The sequence below is a fragment of the Camelina sativa genome, chromosome 2 (genome assembly GCF_000633955.1).
Source record: "Camelina sativa cultivar DH55 chromosome 2, Cs, whole genome shotgun sequence".
Lineage (NCBI taxonomy): Eukaryota > Viridiplantae > Streptophyta > Magnoliopsida > Brassicales > Brassicaceae > Camelina > Camelina sativa.
In genome coordinates, this window is record NC_025686.1 from 16,977,742 (window position 1) to 17,000,087 (window position 22,346).

The 22,346-nt window shown below is 35.7% G+C and overlaps 2 protein-coding genes across 2 annotated transcripts; both read right to left on the reverse strand.

Moving 5' to 3' along the window:
* On the reverse strand, window positions 3,088–3,856 carry LOC104753174 (alkane hydroxylase MAH1-like). The gene is made up of 2 exons (XM_010475466.1): window positions 3,771–3,856; window positions 3,088–3,610 (listed from the first exon to the last, which is right to left on the reverse strand). The coding sequence occupies exons 1-2, from the start codon at window positions 3,854–3,856 to the stop codon at window positions 3,088–3,090; spliced, it is 609 nt and encodes a 202-aa protein (XP_010473768.1).
* LOC104727334 (alkane hydroxylase MAH1-like) lies at window positions 18,335–20,065 on the reverse strand. Its single transcript, XM_010446409.2, has one exon. The coding sequence runs from the start codon at window positions 19,965–19,967 to the stop codon at window positions 18,411–18,413; it is 1,557 nt and encodes a 518-aa protein (XP_010444711.1). The 5' UTR covers window positions 19,968–20,065; the 3' UTR covers window positions 18,335–18,410.

Sequence of the window (22,346 nt, forward strand, 5' to 3'; positions counted from 1 at the left end):
ACTTATTTTTTTTTTTTTTAAATACAGTAAGAATATCAACTTGTGCTCTAGAACAGATCATATTCTAGTATGTCAATTATGGTGGATAAATTTAATTGGTGTGGTTCTTACATATATAATCACACATATAATAACACATATATATATATATATATATATATATTAATAAAAAAATTCAATAATTTCTTTTGTACAATTCACTTCTAAATTTCCAGAAAAACTTTCATCTCTTTATGGTTTGAGTATCCATTTTGCTGATGGTATTTTTTATGTTATTTAAGTTATTAATTATACAATGATTATAATTTTGACCAAAAAAAAAAGACCATATATTATATAGAGATTCTAAAAAAAATTATCTTATTATTTTTCATTTTTTGTCAACTTTTATACTCATCTCCTTTGAGATTGAAGAATTTTATTAATTTTTAATGTTTATTAATTTATCAGATATTAATTTATAGAGATTAATCTTATTGATTTTTTATAGTGTTTTAAAAATATGTCTATTTTGAAACATAGTAAACTTTGTGGGTTATTTGAGGCGTATGAATATTTTGAAATACTAACTAGATCTGATAGCTATCACTTCTAACTGGTAAAAGGCGCACAGTACACATCATAATATGTTGAGGTTGGTACCACCAGGCCTGTCTCTAGGGGGTGTGGCAAGAGGGACAAAACACAGTCACCCCAAAACTGCATAGGTAACTTAGATTGAAAACGCAATGCTCTAGCGACGTTGAGGATATGGCGATGTTTTCTTTCCACACGACCATTCTGTTGGGGAGTGCCAACACAAGAGGTTTCATGTTCGATCCCATTGTCCCGAAAGTAGCTAGTGAGACACATAAATTCGGTGCCATTATTGATGCGGATTGTCTTTACTGTTTTGATGAGACACACAAAGTAGCACCAAACTGTCAGTTAACCAAGGCCAAAAAATATTTGATCTGCGTTGCTGTTTCTGACTTTTTGTTGAGAAGAAAAAGCCAAACACCACGAGAGAAGTCATCCACAATGGTTAAAAAATAACGAGCTCCTGAATAAGTTGGAGTTCGATATGGCCCCCACAAATCACAATGGATCAATTGAAAAGCGGTATTGGTTTTATTCATACTGCTCGGAAAAGGAGCACGAGTTTGCTTCGCACGAAGGCATACATCGCAAGCATTATTCAAATTCTCTAAAGAAATAGAAACTGAAACATTATGAAGTTGACCCACAACTTTTGCAGAGGGATGACCCATTCGGCAATGCCACAAATCATAAGTCTCCTTTGATCGTGTCGTCACAGAACCGGCTATCTCCATGCTTAAAAAAATAAACGTCCCACGCTCACGTTTCCCTGCTCCAATCACCATCCTCGAAGTGCGGTCATGAAAAACAAGGAAGTGATCAGCAAGTTTAACAACACACCGGTTCTCATCCATCAATTGCCCCATAGAAATCAAATCAGAACATAATAAACTGATCGCAAAACTAGACCAGCCCCAAGAACCACTACACCTTCCAAAACAGAGAGGCATTCCCTACCATCCGCTAGAATAACCATAACTGGTGCCATTGCCTTCAAATCAGACAAAACATCTAACCGACCAGTCAAGTGGTGAGAGGCACCCGTATCAAGGATCCAAGAAGAAACAATAACTTACCCGAGAGGCGGTCATTGGGGGCAGGAGGAGTTCGCTTGTTTAACAAGTTCTTGATGCCTTTCCACTCTGCATCGGTTAACGCAGTGACACCATCACGATCAGCATCGGTGAGCACGTAGTTGGCATGCTCTACAATAGGAGCACTGATTTGCACATCATTAGCGTAAGAGACACCACGGCCACGACCCACACTAGAAGAAGCAATAGAGCCTCCACGTCCTCAACTTTGTGTAGAGCGAGACCCTGGTCGCTCTCCCCACTACTCCGGATACCCAATCACGGCGTAGCAACTATCAGAGGGATGTCCAGCTCGATTGCAGTGCTAACACAAAACTCCCTTGTCTTTGTCATCACGTCGAAATCAAGAATGCACAGCAAAGGCAGTGACGTCGGGTTGATCAGCTGGTGGTTGTGCTCCTTGGCGAACCAAGTCCTCCTCTTGACGTACAATATTGTACACCTCTTCCATAGACTGAATTGGAGTGCGAGACACCAAGCTAGATCGAACAGTACGAAAACTACTATCATCAAGACCAAACAAAAACTGATGGACTTTGTCGTCTTCACGGTCTTGTTCCTGGACTGTACCAAGATCGCAAACATACCGTCCACATTTTCACACTCGTAATGGGCGATAAGCAGACATGCTGTCCCAGATCCGTGAGAGTTTGCCAAAATATGCCTCAATGGTAAGACCATTTGCTTGCAACAGGCAAGCTCTGCCTTGAGTTGTTGAATCCGTGGACCATTGGTGACTGAGAATCGCTTTTTCAAGTGATCCCAAAGATCCTTGGCCACATCTCGGTGAGAGATGTTGGAACGCAGCACTAGATCGATGGTCATCTTAATCCAAGACACCAGAAGCGCTTGAATCGTCCACCAATCCTCTAGATCAGGAGAGCTGATGTCAGGATGTGTGATGGAACCATCCAAGAAACCGAATTTCTTGCGTGAAGCCAAAGCAGTCTTCATCTCACATGCCCATTCGTCGTAGTTTGTTCCTTTCAACACGGGATGAGAGATCACAACGGCGAGATTGTCGGCGGCGGTCAAATCGTATGGAGAGATCATACGGAGAACTTCCATCATGGTCGGGTTCAGTTGAGTCGTGGTCGTCGAGGTTGAGTTTGTCGGAGTCGAGTTTGTCGGGGTCGAGTTCGTTGGGGGTTGGTCACCAACAGCGGTGTTGCTCATTGTCAAGAAAGGAAAAAAAAATAATAATAATAATAAAGTTTCTAGTTTTGCCTCTGATACCATAAAGAGACGCAGAGACTGTTTGTCGAATTGTGTTGTCTTATTGATGTTAATCACCATTACATATATACAAGAGACTGTTTCCTAATGTGAGAGATTATACAATGAATACTGAATCAGAAGATTAATGTGATTGATATCGTATCCTTGAGATTGATTGACTGTGATATAGAAGAAATCACAATACTCCTTCTGAGTCATGAATCCCATGAATTTTGATCTCCTCTCTTTTAACCGATATGATCTTCCCAAGCATTTGGTCGAAAACCGCGAGACCTCTTCTCATCTTCTTCTCTAGTCCAACACCAATCCAATATTGGAACTTCCACAGGAAAGACGGCTTGAGATGTCTATAGAAAATAACATCTGCAACTCCGTCCATCGCGTCACCAAACTCATCTTTAGGCATTTCAATAGAAAGACATTTTGGATCATACCCGATCATCAAAATTGAAGATTTATCGAACAAGAATCTTTGGAATAAATCTTGCAAGTCGATGATGGTGTGTTTCTCAACAGCGTTTTCAAGAATAGGAATAAGCCCTTGCCACAATTTGCTTACGCTTGTACTCACCGAAAAACTTTGAAAATTTTGATGGCTAAATATGGCATTAGAGGATTTTCTCATATCCTCCCACAAGCCCGAGTCGGCGTTGAAAATCGCATCTCCCAAGAAGTCTAAGATCTTCTGAAACTTCTTTCTTTCGGGATAATTAACGAAATTTGAACTTAGAATGTAGTGGATATTAACGGGTCAGCGGTGAGCAATATGTCTGTTCCACTAAGCCATGGCCCTATGAAACAAAGCGTCATATTTTCCGCCACAATCTAACATGGTATCAGAGTCCGGTCCGCACATACTCAACCCAATCCACAATCGGCCCAGCCCAATAGTTGGCCCGTGATTCATGCCCGAACATACCGAGATTGATACCTAAAGAAGCCATCATCACGAGGGGGCATATTAAGGATACAATATCCCACATTGGAAGTTGAGTAGGATCTTAAGTGGTATATATAAGATATGAGCCTGTCCACTCATTCCCAATTGGTTTTGAGTTGGAAGCCCATAGTAAAGCCGGAATTTAACACTCAGTGACCAAGTCGTAGACACGAGGGATTTGGACGACCAGACTCGGAAGCATCCCAAGGACCGGCCAGTTCGTGACCATATGCTTTGGAGTTTTCTTGTGGAGCGAAAAACACTAGTAGACGATGAAGAAAGAGAATGCTAAGCCTATGATCATGGGCCATCATAGCATACGTAAAAAGTTGTTTTTTAGTTGACAAAAGTAATGGATTTTCGTATGATTGAGTAATTTATACGAGAACTCGTTTGCTATATATATAACACATGTAATAAATTAAGTTATATCATATCTATGATAGCATGCATGGCTATGTAAGAACATTTAATCATTGGTGTTATACCGTATATCCCCTTTTTATTAAAATGGAAGTACATTTGCTAATATAACATTCTATTTGAAAGATTTACATCATTTCTTACAAAGTAGTGTATATCTTAACAAATCTCTAAACAAATTATTTCTTTATACCTAAACATATAAACAAGTCTCTTATGCTTTTCACAATATCAACAAATTTAACAAGATAAAAGATATACAAAATAAAAAAAAAATCTGGATATATCCACTAAATTAACAAGGTAATAATCAGTTATACCAAATCGACATACATAAAACATATTTTCATGATATATAATAAAAACAGCAATATAGAACTTATAACAGTATAAGCTATACTTGTTTATTTTAAAAAAAAAATACAGTAAAAATATCAACTTGTGCGGATCCTACTCTAGTATGTCAGTTATGGTGGATAAAATTAATTGGTGTGGTCCTTACATATATAATCACACATATAATAACATATATATATATATATATATATTAATAAAAAATTCAATAATTTATTTTATACAATTCACTTCTAAATTTCCAAAAAACTTTCATCTCTTTATGGTTTAAGTATCCATTTTGCTGATGGTATTTTTTATGTTATTTAAGTTATTAATTATACAACGATTATAATTTTGACCAAAACAAAAGACTATATACTACATAGAGATTCGAAAAAAATATTATCTTATTATTTCTCATTTTTTGTTAACTTTTATACTCATCTCCTTTGAGATCGAAGAATTTTATTAATTTTTAATGTTTATTAATTTATCAGATATTAATTTATAGAGGTTAATCTTATTGATTTTTTATCGTGTTTTTAAAATATGTCTATTTTGAAACATAGTTAAAAAAACTTTGTGGATTATTTGGGGTGTATGAATATTTTGAAATACTAACTAGATCCGATAGCTATCACTTCTAACTGGTAAAAGGCGCACAATACACATCATAATATGTTGGGATCGGTACCACCATGCCTATCTCTAGGGGGTGTGGCAAGAGGGGCAAAAAAAAGCCAAGTGTCCAAAATCGTTTTTGTTAAAACTCTTAAGAAAAAGGGTCCAAAAAAAACCAACTACTAACTACTAACCACAAATGGATAAGATGAATTTGTGAACGATTTCTAAATGGTCCATCATTTCATTATGCCAAATAAAAAAAATATGATGATGTTTTATCAAATTTGTGCAAACAGTTATATATGATGAAATCTTATTAAATCCTTCAAAATCATTAAAATACAAATTTACAAACAGTTATTTCAATATTTTCAAGATAAATTAAAGATAAACATCTTCTTAGCATGTTTTGTTAATTGTAACCTTAAGTCCGTGCTTCATTCTAAGAATTATATGAGTATCTGGTTGAATCTTCTGCCCTTTAGCAACCTTAATGTCATAGTTTTGTAATATCTCCACCACCACGGTCCCTTGAATGGAAATGTTAACCCACTGCTTTCAAGACCCTCCGCAGCGAAGTCATAACCACGGTGGATCACCAACAAAAAACCTGGTATCATCCCCAAAACTGGCCAGCTAATTATAAGGAAACTGTAAAGAGGTTTCTTGAAGATGAAGCGACAAAGAATGAGAAAGTAAATGATGGCTATGGACACTCCAATCACGCTAAGTGAATCCATATATATGAGAAAAGATATTGATTTATAAAGATAAGCTATGTTTTGTTGTTAAAAAGATAATCACTGAAGAGGTTTATATACAAGCTACAAAGCAAGATGGTTCAATAAATAGTTAAATACAAACCATTTATGATCACCTAACTTCGCTAATTTCTGCATTATTTTGCCTTTATATGTGAACTAAAAGAAACCAAATTATATTTATTACTAGATTATGACCGCGGTACACCGCGGTGTAAGTTTTTTTTTAATTTTTTTCTAATATACTAAATTTGTTAATTTTAGTGATTTAATATATAAATCATGGTATACCGCACAATATTTTTTGTTTACTACAATATTAATTAAAACAGTTTGATTCGACATATTTTATATTGGTGTTGTTAAAACATTAAAATGAGGATTTTAATTCGTATTGAAATATCATATTACTGATAGTTTATTTTTTAGTATTATCAATTCAATCCTTTAATGTCATATAACACGTCATGTAATATAACTCATTTCTGTAATTTTGAAAATTTAATATGTTTAAATATTTCTAATTTTAAACTTTTTATTAAGTTTAGATATATCAGCTATAAATTATAAACTTCTTAAAATTTTATAATTTACTATATACAGTAAATTTACTATATATGTATAGTGAACACACACTTTTTATATTAATTGAGTAATATATGTTTGTTTTAAAAAATTCAAATCACAATATATGCAGGAAAAATACACTTTTTTATATTAACTTTATGTGGTATATGATGATTCACTACATTAAAATTTTAAAATCAAAAAGAGATAATAAGAGAATAATTTTTTTAATCTGAAATAAATCTTCTCAATATCAATATTAATTATAGAACATTATAAATATAGATATTTAAAATATTTTAATTGTGTTTGATTATAAAGATAGTAGAGAAAGTTAACTAAATTTGTTTGGATATGAATATAAGCATTAAATAGCATTTAATGTAAAAACTTTTCAAATAATATTTTTGAGCAAAAACTGCTGTAAAAATACTAGTATAGATTATTGTGAATTAATAACTGAAATTGTCTATTGTTTTAAATATATATATTCAAAAGTTATATATTATAACTATAGATCTATGAACGGGCATCTTAGCTATTCAAATCATGAATTTAAATATATATTCACTTCTCTTTTTAAACAGAAATATATACATTTATCTCTTTATCAAAAAAATATATTCAATTCTCATTTAGTCATTTAGATATTATAAATTAAAATATAATTTAGTTTATAATGGATTGAAAATGAAATAAAATAGTGTAATATCAAGATCATGTGAATTATTTATATTAAAGTGTGGAAATAAAACAACCAATTATTACTCGACATTATCCTATACAACCCAAATATATATATAATCTTATATCCTTAAACTATTTAATCATCAAGTTATTTGGTAAGCGAAAATTTTATCATGTAAATTCAATTGAATAAATTTGTTATACTAAAAATTAAAAGAAACAAAATGACACTTGTGAAAGAAGAGAACATCACATGACAATCTTTTGCAGCTTTCCAAAAGAAAACTTTACTTTATTATTAGATGATATAATATAGTGCTTACCAAAAAAAAAAGATGATATAATATAGTAAGATTTCTTTCAATTCATACTCTAAGAATCTGACGTCCAACATCATTATATATTAAAATTCTTTTAAAATCAAATACACATGTCATTATTTATTTTCTTTTATAAATATTATAAAATGATTGCATAAATCATCAACAAGTGAACAATAGAAAAATAATTTACATTTTTGGAAAAAATATTCAAGACATAATAAGACAATATTTCTTCTAAAGTTAGGAACTTCCCGAATACGGATGATCCGAACAACGATACTATTGTTACCGATGTTTTGTTGTTCGTTGGAGATTGAATCGAGGATAGAATATAAAGTAAATGTTTTAGTTTTCACAATAGTCTGAAAGAGGATGTGTTTGTCTGGTAATAGAAACTAAACTTTATAGAATGTTTGAGCCTTTAAGAAGGAGATGGATTGAAATCAAATATTAATGATCATAAATTCGCAAGTGTTTCAAAATAATAAGTTAAAAATGAGAAGTAATATAAACAAAAATGAAAATTGAGGAAATAGTGGGTATAAGGCAATGCATAAAATGATGGTATTATTTCAAATCAAAACATAACTGATTATGTTCATAATTTATTCTGAAATTCCTAATATGAAAACTTCTAAATTTTATGTAATTCAAAAATACATAACGTTTGAAATAATAAGTGTGAACTGAACCAAATAATATAGAATTATATCAAAACCATCTCATACTCTTACGTAATTTTCCAGAAAGTAAGCTCAAAATTTTAATTTAAAAAATTAAACTAATTTACTTGAATAATACCTACCCACCATCTTACTTAAATTTGATTTCGTTTGTGCCTGTAAAAAATTATATAAGATTCAAACACAGAAATTAAACCCAAGAATTCAAACTTATAAATTTAATTAAATGTTGGTATATAGTTCCAAGATGAAACCAATCACAGACTGATATAAGGTGTCTTTAGATTTTTGGGGGTTGCATATGTTTCTGATTAAAGAAGAAAGGAAATATAGATGATTTTTTTTTTTTTGGTTTTATGGGCATGTAGTTAATTAGGTCTAAACTATAGTTAATTAGGTCTAAACAGAAAAATACATGTGTCAATAATATAGTAATCCAAGTGTCATCTTCTTAACAAATTTTAATTTTACATAAACAATTTTTAAAAAATTTAAACTAATTTACTTGAATAATACCTACCCACCATCTTACTTAAATTTGATTCTGTTTGTGCCCGTGAAAATTATATAAGATTCAAACACATAAATTAAACCCAAGAATTCAAACTATAAATTTAATTAAATGTTGGTATATAGTTCTAAGATGAAATCAATCACAGATTGATATAAGGTGGCTTTAGATTTTTGGGGTTGCATATGTTTCTGATNAATCTTAAGGCAATGCATAAAATGATGGTATTATTTCAAATTAAAACATAACTGATTATGTTCATAATTTATTTTGAAATTCCTAATATGAAAACTTAGAAATTTTATGTAATTCAATTCCGTTTGTGCCCGTGAAAATTATATAAGATTCAAACACAGAAATTAAACCCAAGAATTCAAACTTATAAATTTAATTAAATGTTGGTATATAGTTCCAAGATGAAACCAATCACAGACTGATATAAGGTGTCTTTAGATTTTTGGGGGTTGCATATGTTTCTGATTAAAGAAGAAAGGAAATATAGATGATTTTTTTTTTTTTGGTTTTATGGGCATGTAGTTAATTAGGTCTAAACTATAGTTAATTAGGTCTAAACAGAAAAATACATGTGTCAATAATATAGTAATCCAAGTGTCATCTTCTTAACAAATTTTAATTTTACATAAACAATTTTTAAAAAATTTAAACTAATTTACTTGAATAATACCTACCCACCATCTTACTTAAATTTGATTCTGTTTGTGCCCGTGAAAATTATATAAGATTCAAACACATAAATTAAACCCAAGAATTCAATCTATAAATTTAATTAAATGTTGGTATATAGTTCTAAGATGAAATCAATCACAGATTGATATAAGGTGGCTTTAGATTTTTGGGGTTGCATATGTTTCTGATTAAAGAAGGAAGGAAATACATATGGTTTTTTTTTTTTTTTTGGTTTTATGGGCATGTAGTTAATTAGGTCTAAACTATAGTTAATTAGGTCCAAACAAAAATATACATGTGTCAATAATATAGTAATCCAAGTGTCATCTCCTTAACAAAAGTTGAGAAAAACTTTCTCATATTATATAAGATATTTAATATTCTGTAAAAAATTTTGGCAACATGAAATCACAAACGTAAACGTAAGTATAAACTATTTTATTTTCATTTATCTTTTAATTTTTATTATTATTTTTTTTTTTTGTTGAAGTACGTAGGTCTGGCATTTGTGACTTGATTACCCGGGTGAGGTCTATTCAAATTCAAATTTTCGAGTTTTGAGATTGACGTTCTGTTCGTCTTTAAATTTTTTTGGTTTGAGTTCGGTTTGGTTCTTTTTGTAGTCACGTCAATAGGTCTGTCATTTGATTACCTCGGTGAAGCGTTCGTACTATCTAACTTGGTATCAGTGTATGTAATATATTCATTTGTATTTTATTGGCTTTGTAAAACTCTTTTTCAACATTTTGAAATATGCACGATTTTTTTAATTATTAGATCATAGATCTTATAGCTATCAAATCCAACTGGTAAAGGCGTACACCATCATAATATGTTGGTGTCGGAACCAACTACTAACAACAAATGGATGAGACGTACTTGTGGACGATTTCTAGAAGGTACATCATTTCATTAAATCCATATTAAAGTTTAACCAATATCTCACAATGAGTCGAGAAGTACATCAAAGATCACTGCTCCCAATCAGTTACTGCAGTGAAGGAAAAAACTGGAGGAGTTCAATCACATGGTGTAATACGAGAAGAAAAAGAAAATGTGTGCATAGTCTTAGCATTGACATAGATTTCTGAATATAACTGTGTAACTTTCTAATCATATCTCTTTAGTGATCTAAACAAGATCCTAATCCTTGAGCTTGTGTGTGTGTGTGTGTGTGTGTGTGTGTGTGTGTGTTTCTTTTGGTGGTGTTTCCAAATGTAGAAGATCATTTGTAAGTACATCATCGGTAGTTATTGTCAGTGATGTTGCATTAAGCTAATCCAGTCTAGTCTAGTCTAATCTTAACCCTTATAGTTAGCCATTTGCCAATACTATGGCTTGTTAAACGGATCAGACCCGCCAGATTTTTGGAGGGAACCAAGATGAGTATGAGCTTTAATGGATGTGTGTAAGTGTAACTCTCTTAAGCTCTTACATGCATATGTATAACAAAAGACCCAAAATAGTGTCTTTGGTGAATTTTCGTTACTAGGCTTCATATGTTTATAATTGGTCGTGTCTATAGTCATGTAATATGTTAATACGTCCATGGCCTCTCCTTTGGAATCATGAATCCCATGAATTTTGATGTCCTCTTTTTTTAGCCGATATGATATTCCCAAGCATTTAATCGAAAACCGTGAGACCTCTTCTCATATTCTTCTCTATTCAAACATTGATCCAATATTGGAATTTCCACAAGAAAGGCGGCTTGAGATGTTTATTGAAAATAACATCTGCAACTCCATCCATCGCGTCACCGAACTCATCCTCATGCATTTCAATAGAAAGACATTTGGATCACACCTGGTCATCAAAATTGAAGATGTACCAACAAGAATCTTTGGAATAAATCTTTTGGGTCTAGATTAATCTTATTAATTTCAATGTTTATTAATTTATCAATTATTAGTTTATAAAGAATTATTTTACTGCATGTATGTAAAATTATATGTAGACAAGTCCTGTTTAAAATATGTCTATTTTGGAAAATAGTTTAAAAAAAATATGGGTTTATTTGGGATGTGAATATTTTGAAATACTAGACTAGATTTGATAGCTACTATATCAAATCCAAATGTTATAGGCGTACAGTACACCATCATAATATGTTGGGGTTGGTACAAACTACTAACCACAAATGGATGAGACGAATTTGTGAACGATTTCTAAAATGGTCCATCATTTCATCAAGTCCAAATAAAAACTCAAATAATATCTTAAGAACCTCCCATCACTTTTCTCAAAAAAAAAAAAAAAAAAACCTCCCAATTCAGAAATCTGTGTCTACGTATATGTTATCTTTTTCATTATTATATCTCTTTAACTATCTTAACAAGATCCTCGTCATTGAACTCGTGTTTTTGTGGCGTTTCCAAATATAGAAAATCATTTTTTATGTACAGCAACAGCATCGATAGTTATTGTCACTGATGTTGGTTTGAGCTAATTGTTAGAATTGCGAAATTATCTAGAGAATAAGGGAAGAGAATCGAGAGAATAAGAGAATGTGAAATCAAAAGACTTAATTAGAATATATCTTAGTTTGTTTACATAGTCATATATATAGATACAAAAGGGACTAGCCGTTGGGATACAAAAGGAAGGAGATATTCTCATGTGATTAGTCTTGATCGGCAGTAATGATGATAGCGACCCTTCTTTCCTTAGTTGACTCGATTATGCTCGTCCCTAAGGTAACATGTGACTTCTTCTCATAAGATATTTTGCTCTCTTCTCTTCTAGATCCTTCCCTTCTTTGGGCTTCAATATCATTAAGGCCTCTCCTTCTTATTACTTGGACCGAACCATGGCCTAAGGGCCGAGACCGTACGGACGCTTGTACGGACATTCGTACGGACAACCTTGATCTCGTTTCCTAGATCAATACTCCCCCTCAAGCTTAACCAGGTGAAACGGTTAAGCTTAGAACCCCGTATGCCATCACCTCATTAAAAAACCTCAAAATAGAAAACCACATGGGACAAAACTACCTTAAGGGAAAAAGAGTGTGATGGTCACGGGTAGGAGACTTGATCAAGGGTGTNTTTGTTTACATAGTCATATATATAGATACAAAAGGGACTAGCCGTTGGGATACAAAAGGAAGGAGATATTCTCATGTGATTAGTCTTGATCGGCAGTAATGATGATAGCGACCCTTCTTTCCTTAGTTGACTCGATTATGCTCGTCCCTAAGGTAACATGTGACTTCTTCTCATAAGATATTTTGCTCTCTTCTCTTCTAGATCCTTCCCTTCTTTGGGCTTCAATATCATTAAGGCCTCTCCTTCTTATTACTTGGACCGAACCATGGCCTAAGGGCCGAGACCGTACGGACGCTTGTACGGACATTCGTACGGACAACCTTGATCTCGTTTCCTAGATCAATACTCCCCCTCAAGCTTAACCAGGTGAAACGGTTAAGCTTAGAACCCCGTATGCCATCACCTCATTAAAAAACCTCAAAATAGAAAACCACATGGGACAAAACTACCTTAAGGGAAAAAGAGTGTGATGGTCACGGGTAGGAGACTTGATCAAGGGTGTGTCAAGTCCACCAGTCCGAGCTTGTGGTGAATGTGATCACAAACTTTACGACAGGCGGCCTTGGTGAAGAAGTCAGCGAGTTGATCCACGCTTGGTGTATGATATGGGAGTGTGACTCCTTCTTCAATCTTCTCTCGAACTTTGTGGCAGTCCAACTCAATGTGTTTGGTTCTTTCATGGAACATCGAGTTTGTGGCTATGTGGATTGCAGTTTCATTGTCACAATGCATAGGAATTGGTGTTGATGGTTTGATGCCTAGCTCTTCTAACAACGCCTTGAGCCATGTGAGCTCGGTGGTCAGCTTCCGCATCGCTCTATACTCGGATTCGGCACTCGACATCGAGACCACCTTTTGCTTCTTGGTCTTCCACGTGACTAGGTTGCCTCCTATGAAGGTGCAATAGCCTGTGACTGATCTTCGATCCGTCCTATCACCACCCCAATCTGCATCACAATATCCTACAAGCTCGGTATTGTCATTCTTGCCCATCCATATGCCTTGGCCAGGGCTCTTCTTGAGATAGTGAAGGATTCTTTGCAAGATACTCCAGTGATATGTTGTTGGACCTTTCATGTACTGGCTAACCTGATTCACAGCATAGCAAATGTCAGGTCGAGTAAGTGTTAAGTAGATAAGCTTACCCACTAGACAGCGATAGCGAGAGGGATCTTCGTATGGAGGATCATTCCTCTCCCCCTTGCGTTCAACTTGGTAGCCATCAGGGAGCGGAGTGTCAACCGGTTTAGCTCCTAACATTCCTGTTTCACAAAGTAAATCAAGGGTCTACTTTCGTTGGGAAAGAAATAGGCCTTCCGGAGAACGACACACTTCAATCCCAAGAAAGTACTTAAGCTCACCAAGATCTTTTATATCAAACACAAAATTTAAATGAGCTTTGATATCCTTTATACCTTCATGGTGGTCCCCGGAGATGATAAGATCATCTACATAAACAAGAACAACCACTATACCTTTATCGCTTTGATGAGTGAAGAGAGAGTAGTCCGAGTGGGTTCTCTTAAAGCCATAACCAACAAGTGTGGTGCTCAACTTGTGGTACCAGGCTCGTGGTGATTGCTTTAAGCCATATATAGCTTTCCTTAGTCTCAATACCTTTCCCGGAGTGATCATGTCTTCAAGACCGGGTGGTGGTGTCATGTAAACCTCTTCCTTTAATTCTCCTTGTAGGAAGGCGTTTTTGACATCCATCTGCCATAACTCCCAAGATAGATTCGTAGCTAAGGATAAGACTACTCTCACCGTATGAAGCTTGGCCACTGGTGCGAACGTGTCTTTGTAGTTCTGACCATATGTTTGAGTAAACCCACGCGCCACTAGGCGAGCTTTGTATCTTTCGATGTCTCCATTGCTTAGATGCTTGATTGTGAAAACCCACTTTGAGCTTACTGCCTTTTTCCCTGGTGGAAGATCAGCTTCATCCCATGTGTGATTTTGTATCATAGCCTCCACCTCATCATCTACGGCTCCAAGCCATTCTTTGCTTTCTTGTGCTTCCTCATAGGTGTTTGGTATCGGTTATTCGTCTAGCTTCCCAAGGAACACTTGATGATCAGCTGGTAAATGCGCAAGAGAGCATACAGCTTGTATAGGATGCGCTATAGCATTGTTGTTGTAGTAGATGCGCTTATCTCTCCATGTGGACGGATGTGACCGGACGCGAGTACTTCGACACGGCTGTGGAGCTGGTTGTGGAGCTGGTTGTGGTTCAGGAGCTGGCGCAGGCAGTGCTTGGTCTACAGAAGTTGGTTCGTCAGAGACTTGTTGTTGTAGCCCATCATTGTTCTCCCCCTCCGGCTCCGGAGGCACAACATCAGCCGGGATAGACGATGGTTCGGGCAGAGGCTCCGAGATGCCGGGAAGCGAGTCAGGTGAAGTATCCTGGGACAATTGCGAGGGTTGAGTGGTCGAGACACCGAGATGATCTAGTAAGAACTTGAGACCGGCAGACTGATCCGTAGGCGTGGCCAAATCCTTCAAGCCCGCCCAATCTTTCTTGTCAAAGTAACCTTAGTCTTCAAGAAACTTAACATCGCGTGAGATGAAGGTGCGGTTATTGATCGGATCAAAGCATTTGTAACCCTTTTGAGTGATGGAATAGCCTAGAAACATGCACTTGGTGCTCTTGGCTTCAAGCTTATTCCGTAGCTCACCTGGTATTAAGACAAAACAAACACAACCAAACACTTTTAGGTGATTAAGTGATGGTTTAAATTGGTTTAGTACCTCAAATGGTGATCGATCCTCTAGGATCTTAGTAGGAGTCCGGTTGATTAGGTAGCAGGCCGTCATCACCGCATCTCCCCAATATCTTCTTGGGACGTTGGTGTGAAACATCATTGATCTTGCTACTTCCATCAAGTGTTGGTTCTTTCTTTCGGCTATACCATTTTGTTGAGGAGTGTAGGGGCAACTTGTTTGATGAACAATGCCATGCTTTGCTAGGTGTTCTTTGAATCGATTGCTTGTATACTTGCCTCCATTGTCTGTTCTAAACACTTTAATCTTAGCATTAAACTGATTAGTGACATAGTTTTGGAAATTTATAAATGCATCAATCACACGATCCTTGGAGGGAAGTAAAGTTACCCAAGTGTATTTTGATTTTTCATCTATGAATGTCACAAAATACTTGTTACTATCCCTAGAGACACATGGGGAGGTCCAAACATCTGAATGAACTAAGTCAAAGCAATTTTCATAAAAAGTAGTAGACTTAGAGAAAACAGTTTTACAATGTTTGCCAAGTATACAAGCCTCACAACTAGAGTGATCAAAAGAGACATTAGGAAGCATTAATTCAAGAGCTCTAGAGTGAGGATGACCTAGCCTAGCATGCCACATTGCATTCAAAGAAACTCCAAGACAAGAACTAAAAGAAACAGATTTTGATAAACTTGGTGAACTATCTTCAAGAATATAAAGATCATCTTTGGTTCCACCTTCACCAATCAGTTTTCCAGTCTCAATATCCTGAAAGTAAACATCATTAGGCCCAAATATAGCATAGCAATTTAGATCATTAGTAGCTCTTTTAACCGACAAAAGATTTGAAGTAAACTTAGGCATATAAAACGCTTTAGACTCTTTGTTAAATAATCTTAAGTCACCTATGCCTTGAATCGGTATTTTCTCCCCATTAGCAATAACTACATTTCCCTTAGCCGGTTCTATATTATTTAGCAAGTTCGAGTTACTAATCATATGGTGAGAAGCACCCGAATCTACTACTAAGGAGTTATTAAGCTTGAGGGCAGAAAATGTTTTACCACTTGACTCCTTGAGAGCCAAGGATTTGAAGAAGGCCTCCAAGTCGGATTTCCTCACATAGTCTCCGGAGGCTGCCTCTTCACCGTTCTTTGAGGAACCGCCAGTCTGGGCTTGTTCATCCTTGGTGTGAGTCACGTTGGCTCGCGGATCTTTGTGATGGTGATTTGAGCGCAAGTGAGGGTGAAAAAACCAACATTTCTCCTTAGTATCGTTCTTCCTCTTACAATGCTCACATCCTCCCTTTGGCTTCCTATCCTCTGGTTTGAAGACTCCTTTGTTGGCTGTAACAAGCTCCCCCTTACCACTAAACAAGCCAAGAGAGCCTTGTTCTTTTTGTATCTGTGCACACACATCATCGAGGCTTGGGAGCTTGTCTGACCTTAGGATATGCTTGATGAGGTCGTTGAAAGTCGGGTTGAGGGTGAGTAGCACAGCAAAGACCTTGTCTTGTTCCCTTCGCTCGTTGAGTACGGCCGGGTCCATGGTGTTCGGTCGGAGCATTTCGAATTCAGCCCAAAGTGACCTGAACGTCCCAAAATGTTTGTTGAACTCCATATCCTCTTGACTCAGGTCGTTGATAGACTTCTTGACTTCAAAGACTCGGGTGAGGTTGGAGACATTGCCGAAGACATTCTTGAGGGTCTCCCATAGTTCGCTGGCCGTTTCACAATAAGAATAGGCTTCTAGTATGGGAGCCTCAAGGGAGTTTTGAAGTATGGAGAGGACGGTTTGGTCTTCTTAAAACCACTTAGCATCTTCTTGACGCTTAGCCTCTTCTTCATCTTCTTTGATGGTTTCTTTTCCACCTTCTTTGGTGACTTTCCTTGGAACTCTCCCACCTTCGATGTGGTTCCAAAGCCCGCGGCCACACAACGCTGTTTTGGTGGTTCTTGACCAAAACAGATAGTTTCCTCCTTTGAGGACAGTTGGTAGAACAAGTGGCTTAGTGTTCTCCATGGTAGAATGCTATTGACCGCCGGATAAAGCTTTGGACCGGTGGATAAACGTGAGAAAACGAACGGGAGTAGAAAGTGAACACAAGAATGGAGAATCAAAGCGAGAATAAAAGAGAATGGAGCTGGTTTTGTCAAGAACAGAAACCTAGCTCTGATACCATGTTAGAATTGCGGAATTATCTAATAAGGGAAGAGAATCGAGAGAATAAGAGAATGTGAAATCAAAAGACTTAATTAGAATATATCTTAGGTTGTTTACATAGTCATATATATATATACAAAAGGGACTAGCCGTTGGGATACAAAAGTAAGGAGATATTCTCATGTGATTAGTCTTGATCGGCATTAATGATGATAGCGACCCTTCTTTCCTTAGTTGACTCGATTATGCTTGTCCCTAAGGTAACATGTGACTTCTTCTCATAAGATATTTTGCTCTCTTCTCTTCTAGATCCTTCCCTTCTTTGGGCTTCAATATCATTAAGGCCTCTCCTTCTTATTACTTGGACCGAACCATGGCCTAAGGGCCGAGACCGTACGGACGCTTGTACGGACATTCGTACGGACAACCTTGATCTCGTTTCCTAGATCAATACTAATGCAGTCTAGTCTAGTCTAATCTAACCCTAATAGCCATTAGCCAATACTATGACATGTTAAAAGGATCAGACCCGCCTGGCGCTTGCCTAGGATCGTTCATGTTTTTGGCCGGCAAAGACCCACCCCACCACCAGGCCTGGGGGACTTCAATACCAAACCCGTAGCTGTCCTGCATAATTAATTTGGTGATTCTGACCCGCTGTCCAACTTAAAATGAATGAATAAGCACAATGATAAATTGAATAGAATTCATAGTTTGTCGCGTGGGACGACCTAACTCCTCCTAATCGATTTAAGACTGCTGAATAGTTAATGTAGTAAGCATGCATTAAACGTGTTATATACATTCTTTAAATATGTGTCATCATTATGTGTGCTTACGTACGCTCCGGTAATACGAAAGGGAATACAATAGAAAACCATAGGAATCTAGAAAGGTAGATCACACTTTAATTTCTGCCATTATTAATACTCTTAGGCTATGGTTTCGAAAAAATAGAACTTCTAATAAACTTAATTATTTCAATAATTTCAAAATATGAATTAAAGATGAACATCTTCTTAGCATCTCTTGTTAATTGTAACCTTAAGTCCCTGCTTCATTCTAAGAATCATATGATTCTCTGGTTGAATCTTCTGCCCTTTGGCAACATTAATGTCATAGTTTTGTAATATCTCCACCACCACAATCTTCATTTGAATCATAGCTATATGTTTACCTAGACAACTTCTCGGGCCGCCATTGAATGCTAAGAACTTGAAGGAAGGTATATGTCTCAACGCTCCGGTCTTTGAAATCCATCTCTCTGGCTTGAATTCTAATGCATCTTCTCCCCATATGGCTCTCATCTTACCCAACGCATAAATGAAGATCAAAATCTTCGAGTTTGCTTCGACTTTATGGCCACTTGGAAGCACATCTGATTTAACGGGAGACATACGCTCGATCGGAACTGGTGGGTTAAGCCTCATAGTCTCACACAATGCAGCATGTAAATACACTAACTTTTCCAAGTACTCCATTGGATCATCATAAGACGGCCTTTCTTGGCCACTACTACCTCTTGGTAGAATTGATGAGTCAATCTCTTCACGAATCTTAGTTACCACTCTAGGGTTTTCGGACAAAATCCAGAAGAACCAAGTGAGAGCAGAGGCAATGGTATCTCTCCCAGCAAGTAAAAAACCTACGATAGTGTCTCTAAGGAATTTATCATTGATAGGATTCAAGAGTTGGTACTTGGTTGGATCAAGCTTCATGTGAGATGTCAAAAGATCTCCACTCTCTCCATCAAGATGGTCATGACTAATCCCTTGTGATCTTTTTATCTCTTCTCTATTGGCTGATATGTATTCCGCACACACTCGATCGAAAATGACACCAGCTTCTGTCATCTTCTTCTCTATCCCAACTCCGATCCAGTTTTGTAGCTTCCACAAGAATCTAGGTTTAGCATGCCTATATATAACTCCTTCTCCTATATTGTTGAGAGCTGTAGCGGACTCAATCTCTGGCATTTCGATGGAGAGAGATCTAGGATCATCACACCCAGTTACCGTAACTATAGTTGTATCGTACGCAAACCTCCAGAACACATCTTGCAAGTCTACAGTCGTGCCCTCCTCTGCGACATGATTAAAAAAAGGAACAAGGCCGTCCTTGAGTTTACTTCTCGTGGTACTTATTGAAAATCTTTGATATCCTTGATGGTTGATCATGACCTGAGAAGCTTTCCTCAGATTCTTCCATGCGTCCGAGTCCTTTGTGAGTAACGAATCTTCGAAGGCGTCAAAGACTTCTTTGAAGTCAGAACCTCTAGTGAAATTTGAGAAGTTTGAATTTAGTAGGTAGTGAATGTTAGCCGGATCAACTGTGACCAGCATATCCATTCCCGCGAACCACGGTCCCTTGAATGGAAATGTTAACCCACTGTTTTCAAGAGCCTCCACAGCGAAGTCAAAGACACGGTGGAGCACGAACAAAAGACCTGGTATCATCCCCAACACTGGCCAGCTAATCATGATGAACATGTAAAGAGGTTTCTTGAAGAGGAAGCGATGGAGGATGAGAAAGAAAATGATGGCTATGGACACTCCAATCACGCTAATTGAAGGCATAGTATAAGGAGGTTGATTCAGAAAGATAAGCAATGTTTTATTTTAAATATATAATCAATGTTATCTTGAGTACGGAAGAGCTTATATACAAATTACAAAGCAAGATGGACGTTTACATGTGAACTAAAAAAAAAACCATAGATATCAATATACTGTATACTATTTTTGTTATATTTAATGTAGTAAAATATTTTGGAACCATGAAATCACAAACATTAACGTAAATAGTATATACTCCATAAACTATTTTATTTTCATTTATGTTTAAAAAAAAAATTATGTTGAAGTACGTAGGTCTGGCATTTGATTGCCCGGGTGAGGTCTATTCAAATATATTCATCTGTATGTTATTGGCATTGTAAAACTCTTTTTCAATCATTTTGAAATATGCACGTTTTTTGAATTATTAGATCTTATAGCTATCAAATCCAACCTGGTAAAGGCGTACAGTACACCATCATAATATGTTGATGTCGGTACCACCTACTATCCACAAATTGATGAGACGAACTTGTGGACGATTTTTAAAGGGCCATCATTTCAGTAGACCCATATTGAATTTTAACCAGTATATTAGATCTCATAATGACTCGAGAAATACATCAAAGGGTTTGAATGGTAACTGCGATCAGGGCGGTCAAATCCATCTGTGGTCTGGACCGTTCTATTTTTGGGGCAGTCTACAGACCGCTGCAGACCAACTTTATTTGTAAGCAAAAGTGGTCCGCAGTTGGTCTGCAGCGGTCTTATCTCTGCTTTATTTGGACCGCACCACTGCGGACTATATTTGCTGAATGGTAAATAAAAAGCGGTCCAGTCTGCAAACAGATTTGTCCGCCCCAACCGCTGCAACCATTCACACTCAAAGATCACATGCCTCAATCAGTTTCTGCAATGAAAGAGAAAACTAAAGGTGTTCACAGGGTGCAGTCACATGGTGCAGTGGCGGAGCCCGAAAATCTATCTATAAGGGTCATATTTCTTTTAAGCAAAAAAAATTAACTAAAACCATAAAATTGTCACAAAGAAGGAGAAGCTGAACAGTTTTTCGTTTTTAGATTCACGTAAGTAGAAAGAAAAAAACAGAATATTAGATGGACTCTTAAACAATTGTATATTTAATAAAATTAGTTGGGGTCAATATTCCATATAAGTTTTAAGCTTTATTGTATTTTAAAATTTCATATGGGTCAATTATATTATTGGGCAAAATTTCACCACGGTCAATTGTGCTATTGGATAAGGGTCAAATTTTTCTTCCAATAAGAATTCAATTAATTTTTAAAATTTCATCAGGTAATTGTTCACTAGCTCCGCCACTAACATGGTGTAATTGGAAAAGAAAAAGAAAAGATGTACATAGACATACATTTATTGAATATAACTGTGTAGCTTTCTAATCGATGTCTTATCACATATCTTTAACTATCTAAACAAGATCCTTGTCCCTGAGTTTATGTGTGTGTGTTTTTTGTTGGTGGCGTTTCCAGATGTAAAAAATATCATTTTTAAGTACATGGATAGTTATAGTCACTGATGTTGCATTAAGCTAATTCAGTCTAGTCTAATCTTAATTTATACAGGTGCATTTGCACTGGGACCACTCTAAATTAACATAAAAAGTAGAGTATTTTAAGGTCTAAAAAAATTTTCAAAAAAATTTTACATGTAAATAATGCCTATTTTTCAAAATTTGAACAGGGACCCTAACAATTTTGGGGATGTTTACACCGGCCCTATTTATAGCCAAAATCAGTCAAGAGGTCAAGTAAGCCAAGCATGAGTTTGCGACCATTAATAATAAAATTAAATTTTGACCCTTTTTTTGTAAAAGTTTTCTTTAGTCCAGGGGGTCTAGTTGAACTGATTTTGACACCACAACGTAGGTTCGAAACCCATAGCTGCAAATATATTTGGCTTATAGCCCTAGAAAGTTCAGTGCCGGCTCTGCTTATAGCCATTAGCCAATACTATGGCACTAGGTAACAATCCGCATTATATGCGGGATAAATCGACTCAAATAAAATTATTATTTGGAATTTAAAGTATCATAATAATAATTTTACACATACTTTTTTATTCAAATTTACATTTAATTATTTTGTGTAAAAATATATTTCATCCGTAAAATATGAAAAATAATGTTAATTATTGTGATAATTGTGATAATGTTATTTATTTTTAAGATTTTTATAATAATTAATTTTTAATATATATACTCCCTTTGTTTCATAAAGAGTGTCATTTTAGAATTTTATTTTTGTTTCACAAAGAGTGTCATTTTACATTTCCAATGCACTATTTTATATTTTCAATGCAACTTTTTCATTAGATTTTCTAGTTTTACCCTTAATCTATGACTAAATTAACCCATTAAAT

Excerpts from the sequence above, each read along its gene's own strand:
- LOC104727334 (XM_010446409.2), bottom strand. The coding sequence starts at position 19,967 with ATGCCTTCAATTAGCGTGATTGGAGTGTCCATAGCCATCATTTTCTTT.
- LOC104753174 (XM_010475466.1), bottom strand. The coding sequence starts at position 3,856 with ATGGCTTCTTTAGGTATCAATCTCGGTATGTTCGGGCATGAATCACGG. Across the intron at positions 3,611-3,770 it reads CCGATTGTGGATTGGGTTGA|AAAGAAGTTTCAGAAGATCT; the intron begins GTATGTGCGGAC and ends TTATCCCGAAAG.